Source organism: Watersipora subatra, chromosome 10 (genome assembly GCF_963576615.1).
Source record: "Watersipora subatra chromosome 10, tzWatSuba1.1, whole genome shotgun sequence".
NCBI lineage: Eukaryota > Metazoa > Bryozoa > Gymnolaemata > Cheilostomatida > Watersiporidae > Watersipora > Watersipora subatra.
In genome coordinates this window covers 19,270,752-19,286,148 of record NC_088717.1, presented here as the reverse complement: position 1 = coordinate 19,286,148, position 15,397 = coordinate 19,270,752, and the positions used below count along the sequence as shown (strand labels likewise).

General features: G+C 35.9%; 1 protein-coding gene across 2 annotated transcripts in view; it reads right to left on the bottom strand.

Moving 5' to 3' along the window:
- Positions 1-7,060: 7,060 nt before the first annotated feature.
- LOC137405754 (cytokine-like nuclear factor N-PAC) overlaps positions 7,061-15,397 on the bottom strand; it is a 28,227-nt gene continuing 19,890 nt past the window's right edge. For both annotated transcript variants that reach the window (XM_068092136.1, XM_068092138.1), the window contains exons 11-13: positions 14,077-14,250; positions 10,503-10,627; positions 7,061-7,586 (exon numbers count right to left, since the gene is read on the bottom strand). In XM_068092136.1, coding sequence (XP_067948237.1) covers positions 7,512-7,586; positions 10,503-10,627; positions 14,077-14,250 — 374 coding nt within the window. In that variant the 3' untranslated portion in view covers positions 7,061-7,511. The remainder of the gene's footprint in view (positions 7,587-10,502; positions 10,628-14,076; positions 14,251-15,397) is intronic.

The window sequence follows — 15,397 nt, the reverse complement described above, 5'->3', positions numbered from 1 at the left end:
TTAATAGTTCTACTATCTGTCGCAGGGCTTTGTTGGCGTTTTGTTTGCCGATCTTAATTTTGATTAAAAAAGGCTTGTCAGGTTTTAATGGCGATTTTAGGCCAAATTAATCTGTCTAGTTATGTATTATCCAATCAAATGGGTAAGTTTTAGGATATTGTCTCAACTTTTCAAAGACTTGGTAACATATTTAAATAGGTTTATATGTGTTTTGTATCATTATTATACTTAAACGACTCTACACGAAAGTGGTTAAATTTTTTGATGAGATTTCGGTACAAGGGATTAGTTACGGCTGCTGATGGATAATTTTTCGGAAGTTGTGTGCGCATATGCATTTATCATAAAGCTCCCAAACAATCGCTTCGCTCGTGTTTGGTCGCGGGATTATATATATACTAGCTGTGCTACCCAGCGTTGCCTGGGTAATACAAAAGTCTTTGGACAGAAAATTGATTTGTATTTAACATACATGTATAACAACATTTGCCATTCTAACTTTCAAACTACATATCATGGGAGAAGTGTAGTTGAAATAAATTAAGAGAGAAAATAAATTCATTCACCGTGAGTTCTGACCTATCCAAACGTGGAATTTTAATTCTTAAGATTTTAATAGGGTAGCTATAGCTGGACACGCATACACACATATACACATACATACACACAAACTTTGAGAAATATATAGATTTACATACATATATACTTGTCAACTACTAATATTTATCTTATGTTAGATATCAGTTTCTCTAGATAATCATTCTGCAATTGTGCAAGATTGCATGCATTCTATCTCTCTCAGTTTTCAAATAACTGTAAGTTAAAAATTTCATAACTTGAAAGAAGTGTTTCGTTGAAATAAATGAAAAGGAAAAATAAAAATGTAAAGGTGTTTAAATGTAAAATCATTAGCAAGTAATGGCTAAATATAGTCTATTTTGCTACGATTACAATAAAAAATTATTTGGTATACATTTATGATTTCGGTTCATTTCAGATTTAGCGTGCAAAAGTTGGTATGCCAAATTTCGCATGCCAATTTCGCATGCCAACACTGGCATGAAAAAATATCTTAGGCTATAGACGTACGTAGAGAGGTATAGAAACCCATAGTCATTATCTAATACAATCAACTCCTGGTGAAAATCATCATCATTAAAAATAGTACCAAAATACTATGTTAACCTTATTAACTATAGGTACCTACAATGACTGTTATATAATCATAATGTAACACAGTTTAGGAATAAAGAACCACAGGCTAATTAGACTACTAGAGGTTAAGGTTACTGGAACTAACGGATACGGCTTAGACGTCTAGGAGATGCGTGACCCCTTTGATATATATTGACTGGAGCCGAGGTCAATTCTCTCTTGTGATCTTGTGTTTATTTATGGTGAGTGGTTTGTGGCTCCCTGACTAGCAATTTAACTATGACTTTGGTGCATTTTGTGATTATGATCTGCCGGATAATATAACATTGCAATGTACTACGTGGATAGTTCTTACCTTCGAGACAGACATGTAACATAAACGCTGAATCTAACTTAAATGAATTTGTTTTCTAAACACATACTTGAAGAAAGTTTTAGCATGTGTTTTGTTGTATCATGTACTTTAGAGTTATCTTCCCACTTTGTGTCTTTCTGTCAATTAACAGTTTCCTGTCCCCTATCGCATGGATCGCATCACGCTTACTAAACTCTTCCTTTATCAGAAGCATCCACCAATGATATTACATGTTTTAGTAAACTTCAAACTTTTAACAAAAATTTTATCATTTATCCGTTTGCGAATCGTTTTTATTATATCGGATAACGGATAGCTCGTCATGGCAACTTTAGCAACGTATATCTTTTAATAACGTATATGATCAGTGCACAAATCACCAAATTTTAAGTTCGAGATAAATTTCTGTTGATATTGTGGGGTGTAACAAATTTGGGTAACGGTGCATCTTATCTAATTTGTATCTATGTAACTAATCTATATCTAATTTGGGTCCTCTATCTAATTCTCAAGTATGGTTTCATCATAGCAGTGCATGTGAACATCATTCATTTCTAACATGTGGATATTGAAGGAAAGAGAGCTGATGACAATAGTGGCCAATAGTAAAAATCATTAGTTGTTTTATTAGGTAGATTCTTATGAAAATCAAAAGCAAACACTGCAGTAGAACAGTGGCTCTTGGAAGTACAATGTGAGGATTTTGAAAGAGCGTATATGGTCAATAACAGAATTTCTTGCTTCTTCTGTGATCTTATGAAGTCTATTCCCATATTTCACTCTACAATTTTGTGGTGGATGGTGTCTTTCAAAAACATTGAAGTCATTGCTGCGTAGAATATTCAAGACTGTTTCATCTGACACCAATGCATGAAATAATGGCAACTAGACATTAATTCTATATTTAAAGCGGGCACTAGGTAATTACTACCAGATAATACTTAATTTCTTTTGAGAAATTTGCATATACTTTGCTAACTACGAGTTTTGAAATTGAGGGTACTGAGAATACTGTCTAGCGCCACATGAGAGCAAATAAAATGACTCAATAGAGTCTCTAGAAACTAATGTGTCAGACTTCCTTCAGCCTAAAATGACATTTAGACTAACCTGTTTCAGCTAAAGATTTTCTAATAGTTTCTACCCAATGCTTAGTAAACTGTAAAGGAAATTGCCGGTTCCCTTTACTCTCCGCAAGGCAGTCAAACAACAGCACTGAGTGTTGAGTGCTAATGAAATATATATTTACTGAATAAATATATATGCATGACAGGCAATAACCAAGAACATATATGTAAAGAGCAGGTGCACAGTACGACTCTGCCTAACGATCGATACCTCTTCTTTTTATATCATTACTAGTTGAATGCCCGGCGTTTCTCAGTAATTAAAAAGTATTTGAACAGAAAATTTATTTGTATTTCACATATAACATTTGCCATTCTAACTTCCAAATTTCATATCATGAGAAAAGTGTTTTGTGTAGTTTAAATGAATTAAGAGAGAAAATAAAAACAATTGTAAAGGTTTTTAAACTTTGTCAAAGAACTGTAACTTTCAAACTTCATATCATGAGGAAAATGTTTTGTGCAGGACAACTAAATTAAAAATAAATAAAACAACTATAAAAGGGTTTAAGTGTAAATGTGAAATAATTAGCAAGTAATAGCTAAGTTAAGTCTGTTTTGCTACGATTACAATAAAAGATGATTCGGTAATGATACAATTGATAAGAACTGAGAAAACAGAATAAAAACCCTGAATATATTGAATTAATAATAAGAATTCTTGCATAGAAGTGTGTGTATATAAACAGGTGACTGTTCCACCAGAAGTTATCCTTCAAAACTTTAAATACGACGATACTGGTACCTCTCGATATTGGTACTGATGTAAAAATGAAGTACCGTACTGTCTTTGTCTGACCGAACGGAGAGAGAATGTAGAGGCTCTGCCAACGAAAATAAAACAATTGTTTGCGTGAAAAGAATTGGCCTTGGCCGCCATTTAGAAATTGAACCTTATGAAAAACCGAAAATAGAAGTTCAAGACAACACGAAAAAGGATCGTGTTTCATAGAGTTAAGAGAGTTTTAAATAATACATCATTTAGCGTGTGCATGTGCTATATAGTATATGATAGTGACTTGAATCAATATACCTTGTAAAGCTCAGTGGTAGAGCGCGTGGATTTAAAACTTGCGGCTGCAATTTCCGTTAGCTCAAATCCATCAGACTGCGGAGTTTTGATTCCAAGATTTTAATAGCTATAGCTGGACATACACAGGCACACACATTTTGAGAAATATACATTGTATATATAGATTTACAGTCTAGGCTCCACCTCTTTTCTTTGTTCTACACATGGTTTCTTCTCAGTCCTTCGGTTTTCCTCTCGGCAGTCTGAGTTCTTACCGGCGGCCAGGCCTTGCTCGGTATCTTAAAGGCTCGGTTATATGACCATGGTGGCCAAGAGGTCTATCGCTATGGCCCTGATCAAAGTGCTCTGCTGTTACAATACCAAAAATAGATAGAAATGCTTCATGGCAGATCATATTCTTAACTGTCTCAGGCTCAGCATTTCTAGAATCTTCCCTATATTATATTTCAACATAATACAGCTCTGTACAGCCATGAGGACTAGAGTTAGACGATTCACCACCTCTGGGTCTTTTTCTCTTCACACAAATTATTAATGGAGATGAACAAGCATATTGATGACCCTTTGTAGTACACATTTGATTACAATCGCTAATCTATTTCCGCCATTTATCTAAACTCATAATTTTAAACTCCCAAATTTTACACAAGCCATCTTCTACTGTTGTGTGGCTAGAAACCTTTTGCTTTTTGGCTTTTCACTGTGCTGTACCATCTTTCCTTCGCTTTCTAGGCTTTTCAGAAAATTGTGGATACCGCATTAATGTAGATAACGCCGCTAGATTGGTTGATTGTTGGGCTCATCCGGACATCTCTTGTTAATTCGTAGGAACATAAAGTTCAAACACAGATTTTCATTGGATGACCCAGGTTTTCCAATCTATTACTTCGCTGTACAATTCTACACCAAAAAAACTATAATTACCGGCAATTAATTATTTAAGTAGCAATAACTCCAAAAACTTAAAATGTGCCAGCACTGACTTGTCTATTATGGTGTTCATTTGTATGAATAACAGAGGGTTTAAGAAGAGGTTAACCTCTCCTTAAACACTCTGTTATTCATACAAATGAGCACCAAAATTGACAAGTCAGTGTTGGCACATTTTAAGTTTTTTTTATCATTTTATAGTTTTGGTGCTGCAGAATTGTACAGCAGAGTAATAGATTGGAAAAACCTGAGCCATCCAATGAAAATCTGTGTTTGAACTTTATGCTCCAAGGAATTAACAAGAGATGTCCGGAGGAGTCCAACAATCAAGCAATCTAGCGGCGTATAGTTAATAGGTCAATATATGCGCACCATCAACTGTGTCACTCAATCATCATGATGCAGTGTGGAAAGATTGGGCAGATATTTATTACTCATGATGATCTCTCACGTCGACTAGTGCGACTCAGACGGCGGCTAGCGTATTAGTGTTGATAATAACGGTGGCCAAGATATTCTAAGTCATTGTGCCGCTATCTCGAAAGATTTCAATGCTTTCAGCTTGTAAAAATTTAGCACCGCGCGTAATGTGCTTCATCATCCGCAAGGTTTTACAACCTTTGGTACCTCGGTAAGGGGCCAGGCCGTGGCCAGATACCATCAAGACTGCCTTTGAGCTGTAATCAAAAGTCATAAAAACAATATGATAATAATTAGGTTACACACCTTGTCGACTAGAACTTATGTAGGAAGTCAGTTACCACCTGCAAAGAACTGGTAAGATCATTTGCCAGAAGAAATGATAGGAACGACAAGGCAAAGTACTGTAGGATTTCCGACTACATGTATAAACCAAATAACACAAACAAGGAAACCAAACATATTGTTACTATTTAAGCAACACGATAATGAGTAGATGATAGAGCCTGGTGATGGGAATATAGAGGAGGAAGAACCGAAGAAAGAGATAAATTGGCTGAGAAAATCAGCGTTGAAAATAATAATGATAACAACAGTAATAACAATAGAAATAATAAACATGCATATATTATGACACATATGACACATTCTAGATGAGAATAAGCTATGTAGCAGTACTTGGTAAAAGTGAGTTTACATTTGAAGAGTTTGATAGGATCAAAATTAGAGTGACGGTGGAATGGGAAACAGAAATGATGATAGATTGTAGAAATAGCGGTGATTGATAAGGACATTGTTTAGGACATTTTACAGACACTGCAGACCTTAACAGAGGACATAGGTACCACCACCACAGACCTTAACAGAATACATAGGTGCCACCACCACAGACCTTAACAGAAGACATAAGTACCACCATGACACACTTTCACAGAGGAAATAGCTACGGCCACCACCCACTTTAACCAAGGATATAGGCTCAACTACCCGCCAGCTCAACAGAACAGGCTAAAGTACATCTTCCCCTACCTTTATTGTAAAAGCACAGCTATCACTGTTCTATGTAGAAACAAGCAAGTTCAACTACTACTTACCTATTGAGATGTTTAGACCTTATATAGCCATCCATGATGGCAGCTGCCATTTTTTAGTTATGATTATCATCTACCTAGACTCAAGTGAGATTAAAATTTTCTCAATTAAACTGATACCATTAACAACTGCGGTCCTAGCGGCATAAAAACGATTTATTAGGTAAACTCTTCTGAGATGACAGCGACCCTAAAAGATTTCTGAAGGTCAGGCCAGTATTCCCTGGGGCAGCCCCAACTTTTTAGTGATTTTCGGCGGCTAAGTACTAAGAATTGCAGTCTAAGCTCATTCACTTGGAATTTCAAACAATTAATTTACTAGCAACTAGCGTTCTATGTTGTCTCCGTGGTGATCTCGCCAAATGAGTGATCTTGTGAGACTTTGTTAAGACTTGGAAACTGAAGTTTATTGCTTATAGTGCGGGGGAGGGGGGGGGGTGTGAAGAAGACCCTCAAGCTTGCATTTTCCTATAATATACAACTTGTGCCATAGCAAACTTGCTTCAAAAAGCTATGTTGTTGAGAGATATAGAGCTTTTAGCTATTTAGATGAACATCGTCTACACCACAATGAACAAAAGAAATTAACTGCATTCTTCTCTAGGTAAGCCTTGTGGTGTAGTAACTAGGTGTTTTGGTTAATTCTGCCAACTAAAAATAAACAGGCTGATCATGAGCCTGTTTATTTGATCTCTTAATTTTAATTGATCAAATTGAAATCAACTCTTGATTGATTAATTTGATCACTCTGATCATTCTTAATCAATCAATTAATGACTCTCAAAATTCTATTTTGATGCTTAGAATTGATTGCATTTATGCATACTTTGAGGGTTGTTGATGCTTAAAGGGTCCAGAGCCCCAGGTGTTCGTAACTAGTCGCCTAACATTTGCAGCCCCATCTTGCAACCAGGGAATATGCAACAGGCCTGCTGAAGGTTGAGAGATGTTCCATGTGATATACATTTATTTACAAGTAATTTCTTTACTAGAAGACAAATAGTACTATACAGTTTTAAAGAATAACAAGAGAAGGAAAAACATCCTTGCCAGTCAGTTAAATATTCATGCAAGATCTCATCTGCCAATGAAGATCTGTATTAACTAATATAAAATACAAATTGCATGTACAGAAAAATATAAACATGTTAGCAAAACTGGATGCCGATAATACGCCATTTTACATACATACAAGTACATTGCAGCTCATCCCCTCAGATATTTAAGATAGAAAATAAATATTTATGCATGGCCTCCTACAAGTACTGCATAGTTGTAGAACAATGTTAAATTAACTAGAGCCGCTGCATTTTCTATAGAGGATCACGGCAGCAGGATGTGCATCGAGTCAGCCAAGAACGTAGGTCAGAGAAGTGCTACTTGAGGGTCTCAATATGAGATCACTTGCTTGCTGCCTTGTACACAGCACTCATGTCTAAGTTGCTCAGCCCCATTGATTTGGCTCGTTTATACAGCTAAAACAGGTGCGACAAAGAGAGATGTAGAAGTGCACTTGAAGACAAAAAAGACACATGATAAGGTCTTGCACAAATATAAAACCAATATCTGTCGATATTGATTTTTCACCAACCTTTTGAAAATATACATACAGTAATATCTTGAGATATAGGGGTAATGTGTTGCGGAACCCAAGCTTCTATACTAATTTACCCGTATCTCAAATCAACTTTTTTCAATTTACCATAAAACCTCCATCTGAACACTGCCTCTATTTGATTGCCACTATAGGAGAAGAGTTGAAAAATAGAGCACCACCCTTTAATTAAGCGCCACCTCTATTGACCGCCCCGTTCTGACATTCTTTGATCTTTATGAGCCCATAATAGCAAGCGATTAGTAGAAGTATCCACAAATGGTGCTAATAATGACTTGGTTACATCAATAACATCATCACCGAAAACCATTTCCAACTCCAAAGCTTAAAGGTATTTCTTGAAAACAACACCATAGAAATAATTATTAACTGTATCAGGCTAACAGTAGTTATTTATTTATGCAGTCTTGATACTTTGACATATGTGAAAAACGGTTAATAATTACGATGGAATCTGTACTACTATTTCAGACTATAACTAGCGCGCATGCGGGTGAAAGTTTCTCATTATTATGGCAAAAAGTTTTTAAAATAACACACGTAAAAGTATTGCTCTACTAAAGTTGTTTGGATGCTAATTATATCGACTAGTACAAAAGAAGCTTTGAAGTCAGCAGACCCTGTGAAAGGCGTTGAACAGTCAGAAGATGAAATGGTTCCATATGAAAGCAACAATCAGAACACAACCTGCTGAGCAAACGATGCAAATATTTTTATTTCAAAAATGTTATGTTTTGTTTCTGCATGTATTATAATTATGGTTAGTGTATGTCACTAGCTCTTGAAAATATATTTGTAGAGTTTGATAGATCTTGATTATATAACTTTTATACTTGCAGGTTTATAGCATATAATTTGATAGCATCATTGCGGTTATATAAACTTGGCTTACAATAGATCGACGCTCATAACTCTTCTTCTATTGCACATTAAAAGCCAGTTTTGGCAGCAAACTGTGGCACACATATTAATGAGTGCAATGAGCTTTAATGCGACTCTGTTAAATATAGTTACAAAATAAAAATAGGCCTTGAAATTTAGAATGAAATAAAAAATCGAAAGCTTCAAAAATTGCAACGCAGTCTATAAGATCATCGCAGGTTAATTGCAAGCAATAGATATTAACTGATAGAGATATTTCAGAGCTTCCCATTACATATCATTTTGGAGATCTATGACAAATCGGAGGTGAATTATAGCAGATTTATTTCACCCAAAAGGGTTAATATCGCTCCACCCGAAGGAAAGAGCGAAATATAGGCAACATTTGTTTCGCCCGTAAAAGGTTTAAATTAGGCTTCCCAAAAATCTGATGAGCTATTTGAACGTCACCTCTAATAAAATGCTACTACAGAGGAAAGGTTGAAAAATAGAGTGCCATGGCATTCAAATAGAGGTTTTACGGTATGTAAAATAACAAAATTCAAATTAATCCGTTCCCAGGCTCTAAAAGAACACCCAAAATAGGAAATTGTGGGCATTTTTTTGAATGGAAAAACATGGTTTTAATTGTTCCAATTCATCACCTACACTCACAAAGTAACAAATAACTACCTAGTGGTTATAATCTGCAATAAAATGTGACATTATTATGTACAGCGCCGTATGAAATTCTTGCCTTTGATACAGACGGTGGTGGCTAACAGCAGCGTGGAAAAGAAAGATAATTCTAAATTTGTTTTATTTTTCTCCTTTTGGCTTGACTCAAACTTATCCCAAGAGAAAGACCAAGCGATACTGTTTTTGTAAATAGCTTCTCGCAAACTTTGTAGAAGAATCTATAAATTCCTAAATCTGCTAACGACAGATTGAGCATGGTTAAGACATCTGGAAAAAGCTGAAAAAAGGTGAGAAAGAGGGTAAGGTTATCGGTTTTAGTGTTTGATTTAGGCCTGTCTGGATGGACACACACACATAACACCACACTCGGCCACTCAGCTGCCGCATCGAGAAGTGTCTCGTAAGCTTGCGTCTCAAATTTGTCTCGTATCTCTGAGCAAAAGTTTGCTTGCATTTTCTTGATATATTCACACCTGAAGGTAACGCACCTTACACCATAAAGACCTTGTTCTAGTTGTACTACTAATACTAGTGATAGTAAAAAAGTGATTCAGAAATGCCTTTGAGTTAAATTGTTAAGTGTTCCATTCAAATTTGACAGACTGAATTGATGAACCTAAATTTTAAACATTGTTAAATAAGCTACAACTTCATTTCTTAAAAATAATTGCAAATGTGAAAGTGAGCGACAAGTAAAATATCTGAATCCATTGTGTTGAAATATGAGCCAAATGGCATGTGATAATTTACGGCTAAAACTACTAAAAAGGTAAGCATAAAAAGAGCAAACACTCTGGGTAAACAATCCCGAGTAAAACATCCTGGTGAAAGATGCTGGGTGAAACGCCTCTCATCATCACATTCTACAGAGAGTGCAAGTGCTTAAAATATTTCTGATAATAAAACATGTCTTTATTGATTGTTAATTTGGTTTTTCAATAATATTTCAGTTGTTACATTTAGCTTTCTACATAGCTTTATATGCGTGTTTTAATTTTACACAGACATGTAATTAACTGCAGTATTTCTTGTGGGATTATCATAGACTTTTGGGCTGTAAAAGGAATAAAGAAGTCTATTATGAATTACAGGGTTAACTATATCAATGTTGGTAATCCTAATAAAACAATGGGTCACTGCTTATTATTTGGCGAAGTGAAAAAAAGCGAGACATTTAGTGGTCTAAACTGAAAGCTGAACCATCCTTAGCACTCACCTCATTAACAGATGCTGCCACCTGCAGAGGCTGATCATACATGTCAGCCATCTCGACAGCGAGTCTCAGGTCCTTTTGAATGTGCTGGAGAGAGAGCTGAGGAGTAAACTTCTTCGCAATGATAGCTAAGAAAGAGATATAAAAGTCTACCACTTGAGATCTCGCTGGGAGCATCTTACTATATTCCTCTTCACATAACTACCACCCTCTGCTAAGTACATTTCTACACAAGCACATATGCACTTACTCCGCGACAAAATGCAAAACGTGTAACATAACAATTTTACTTTTAAGTGTATGCTGACATGAAATTCATCAACACTTACCATTCTAACTACAACATTGTTGTAGATCACTTTTGCCTGTCCATATACCTGCTGATCAAACCCACGGTTTTAAAGCCCTTCGGTATATGATTATTACTACCATATGAGATTATTAGATGTAAACCATTCTTCTCACAAGGATGCACTTTGAGAGGCTGTACCAAGCCATGAATATAACAATTAACACAGATAAAATTTGATTCACACCATACCGACACCCTTGAATACTGCGCATAAGAAATAGTACACATATCTGGCAAAATTTTTACAACTACAATCAGTAAGACCAAAAGATGTACACAAAAGCAAGTCTGCCAATTCTTCCATTTCTATTGGTAATTTGGTACAAACTGGCATTTTTATTTGTCATTTGGTACAAAATGGCATTTTTAATTGTCATTTGATACAAACTAGTATTTATCGAGTTATCAGATGGGAGACTACTTTAATGTTAACATAATTATTTTGTCTTTTTGCCATATTATTATGATTATGTAGTGTTCATAGCTGCTGACACTTTTTGGTACATGAGTTGCCCTATCCTGACTGGCCATATTATTATGATTATGTAGTGTTCATAGCTGCTGACACTTTTTGGTACATGAGTTGCCCTATCCTGACTGGCAATATTATTATGATTATGTAGTGTTCATAGCTGCCGACACTTTTTGGTACATGAGTTGCCCTATCCTGACTGGCAATATTATTATGATTATGTAGTGTTCATAGCTGCTGACACTTTTTGGTACATGAGTTGCCCTATCCTGACTGGCCATATTATTATGATTATGTAGTGTTCATAGCTGCTGACACTTTTTGGTACATGAGTTGCCCTATCCTGACTGGCCATATTATTATGATTATGTAGTGTTCATAGCTGCCGACACTTTTTGGTACATGAGTTGCCCTATCCTGACTGGCCATATTATTATGATTATGTAGTGTTCATAGCTGCCGACACTTTTTGGTACATGAGTTGCCCTATCCTGACTGGCCATATTATTATGATTATGTAGTGTTCATAGCTGCCGACACTTTTTGGTACACGAGTTGCCCTATCCTGACTGGCCATATTATTATGATTATGTAGTGTTCATAGCTGCTGACACTTTTTGGTACATGAGTTGCCCTATCCTGACTGGCAATATTATTATGATTATGTAGTGTTCATAGCTGCCGACACTTTTTGGTACACGAGTTGCCCTATCCTGACTGGCAATATTATTATGATTATGTAGTGTTCATAGCTGCCGACACTTTTTGGTACATGAGTTGCCCTATCCTGACTGGCCATATTATTATGATTATGTAGTGTTCATAGCTGCCGACACTTTTTGGTACACGAGTTGCCCTATCCTGACTGGCAATATTATTATGATTATGTAGTGTTCATAGCTGCCGACACTTTTTGGTACACGAGTTGCCCTATCCTGACTGGCAATATTATTATGATTATGTAGTGTTCATAGCTGCCGACACTTTTTGGTACACGAGTTGCCCTATCCTGACTGGCCATATTATTATGATTATGTAGTGTTCATAGCTGCCGACACTTTTTGGTACATGAGTTGCCCTATCCTGACTGGCCATATTATTATGATTATGTAGTGTTCATAGCTGCCGACACTTTTTGGTACATGAGTTGCCCTATCCTGACTGGCCATATTATTATGATTATGTAGTGTTCATAGCTGCCGACACTTTTTGGTACATGAGTTGCCCTATCCTGACTGGCAAATAGAATGTCACACCTTGTACATGCAGCTTTTAAATGTACAGTTAGAGACTTCAGTAAACAATCAGCGTGTTGTAAAGATAGCTTTTTGCACAACCACTATCGATGAAAGCGAATACAGCCGTTACTGTTTCGGCTGAATACAGATTAGATGCTACACACAATTTTATCGCAACAACTGGTTTGGGCTAAGTCCTTGTGATGCTTTCTATTAGTTGTCTTTGACACAAGAAAATATTTTCAGATATCATATTAGTCTGGATGAACCTTTACCATTGTCAAAGTCTAGGTGATTTTTCAAAGCAATGTTGATGGTTAAAACATTCAAAATAAGGCTACGAACACAGGCATAATAGCACTGCAAGGCATTAGTTAAATCTGTTATACAGTCAGCCCCAGTTAAAACGGACAGACAGGGATGGTGGGTGGTCCAGTTTAGTTGATCGGCCAGCTTAATGGATATGCCTATCTATATATATATATATATTTCTCAAAGATGGCATGTGTGTTTTTTCAGCTATAGCTATTAAAATCTTGGAATAAAGAATCCGTATCGCAAAAGATTTGATCTTGGGCCCTCCCATTTGCCAATCCAATCCCTTACCAATTAAGCCACACAACCTTGATGAATTCATTAGTTGATGTATGTCATTATATGAGTGCAAATACGCTACCGCTCTGCGTTACGCCATCACATTGGTTGCGTTACAACGCAACCAATGTGATGGCGCAGCGTCATGGAGAGCGGTAGCGTAATTTTATGCATTCTCAATCATGAGAGCAAGTAGTTAGCTGTTATTAGTGAGCTTACTCAAATTAGCCATTAGCAATGTGCCAAGCTAATAGCAAGTGGCAGGCAACTACATTACCTCTCATTGTTTATAAACTGATTTTTAATACCTGGGCAACAACGGGAAGCACAGCTAGTATGAATATTTTAAATTGTGTAGAATTTTACAGTAAGAATCTATTTAATAAGGCCTATATTCATTGCATTATATGCTGTACATTATAAAATACTGTGCACGATACTACACTGTATATAGTCTAAAATACTTAGCCTGTATCCTGTATTTTTTTAAAAATAGCAATGAATGTTAGACAACTGCAATGGCAAATTATTCGCGGTGTTGCTGTAATGAATATTAAATAAGTTACTCCTTCGAACTTTTGTTGCGGTTTTATAACATACTTATAAATCATATAAAATTATATTCTACCATCATGAAATTCAAATAGCGTACAAATGATATGATTGAAAAAAGTATTTCGCTATAGCAAGTTATTTATATAAACGGTTCTAATAAGCGGTTTTTACATTTACTAATTTTCTAATTTTTTCTAAAAATCAGAAAAAAATCTAAAAATAAACCCGATTATTGATTGTTTGAACATAATTGCAATTTGTTTATAGCTGCTATGTCCAAATTTGCCCGTGTTATACGATATCTGGATTAATAGGGTCCATTTTAACGAGGATTCAGCTTTTAAAAAGCATTTGTTAACACATTACCTTTGCTTGTGTTGGCAATGAGCTCGTTAGCCGAATCACCTAAAATGTCAAGCAAGTCGGACTGCTTCATGCCAACCCTTTCAGCAAGGGCCATGCCCTCTGCAACAGCTGTATTGATTGAACCTTGGACAAGGTTTAGACATAGTATCATCCGCGTGCCATCACCTACCGCCCCTGTTCAAAAAATTACAGATAACAGGTCTTGCGGTAAATGGACAGCTAGACATACATAACATAATAACGAATGGGTTCAACTTTAGAGAGAAGAGAATGGAGTAGGTGAATTAAACAGTAGATACATATGCATAAGGGTGTGCAACAGCGTCCCCAGTCTATGTGGTAGATTTAGTAGATCCCAGTCTAAATGGTAAATTTAGTAAATTTTATCACAAAGTGTCGGTATTTTTCTATCATTTATGATTGTCTTGATGTTTGAAGTGATCTGACCGCCAGGACGTTTCAAGATTGAACTTGACAAAACTTGATCACCGTTAAAACGCTCAGAAGGAAAACCCTTGCTGACATGAGGTCACTAGTTGCACAGCTGCCCCTCTCGTTATTGATATCTGCTACTACATTCATGCTGCACCATTATGCGCCTCTATTTTGTCAATCTTTATGACGAAATGCAACCATAGACATCGTAATCACACTTTTGCTTGAATCTAAGCGTGTTAATCGTGATCAAGTTTCATCGATTTTAATCTTGAAACATCCTGGCAGTCAGAACATCTCTAACATCAAAAACAATTGCAAATGATAGAAAAATATCCATACTTTTTGATAAAATCTACCAAATTTCATTTATGTTCATCTTTAAAGTGGCATAGTCTGCCTTTTCTGTAATTTGTATTAACCCTATGAACCCTGGCCGTTCTTGTCAATGCGTGTCAGTAACCCTGGGCAATTTGTCCAACGATCCAAAGTTTTTAAACTGTTATTAAATACATCTAAATGTGCTCATAATACAATGATATTTGGTCAAACACTAGTAAAAGAGTTGGGCAACCCACAGCAAATCTCATAAAACAGAAAGAAAACTAGTTAGTTCATTTATTGGTTAATTTGCCGATAGTTTATTTATTGAGTAATTTCCTGATAGTTTATTTATTGGGTAATTCGCTGATAATTGATTTATTGCCTAGCTTGAACTTTTCAGAGTAATGCAATAGCAATACAAGAATTCATAGCACAAAATGTGAAACGGAAGCAGTATTTGAATGCATTTCTAAAATCATGGTGACTAGTGATTGCTTTTTGCATACATGGTAAGTAACAGAGAAGAGTAATTTTGTATAGAATAGAGAAAAATTTTATAGTA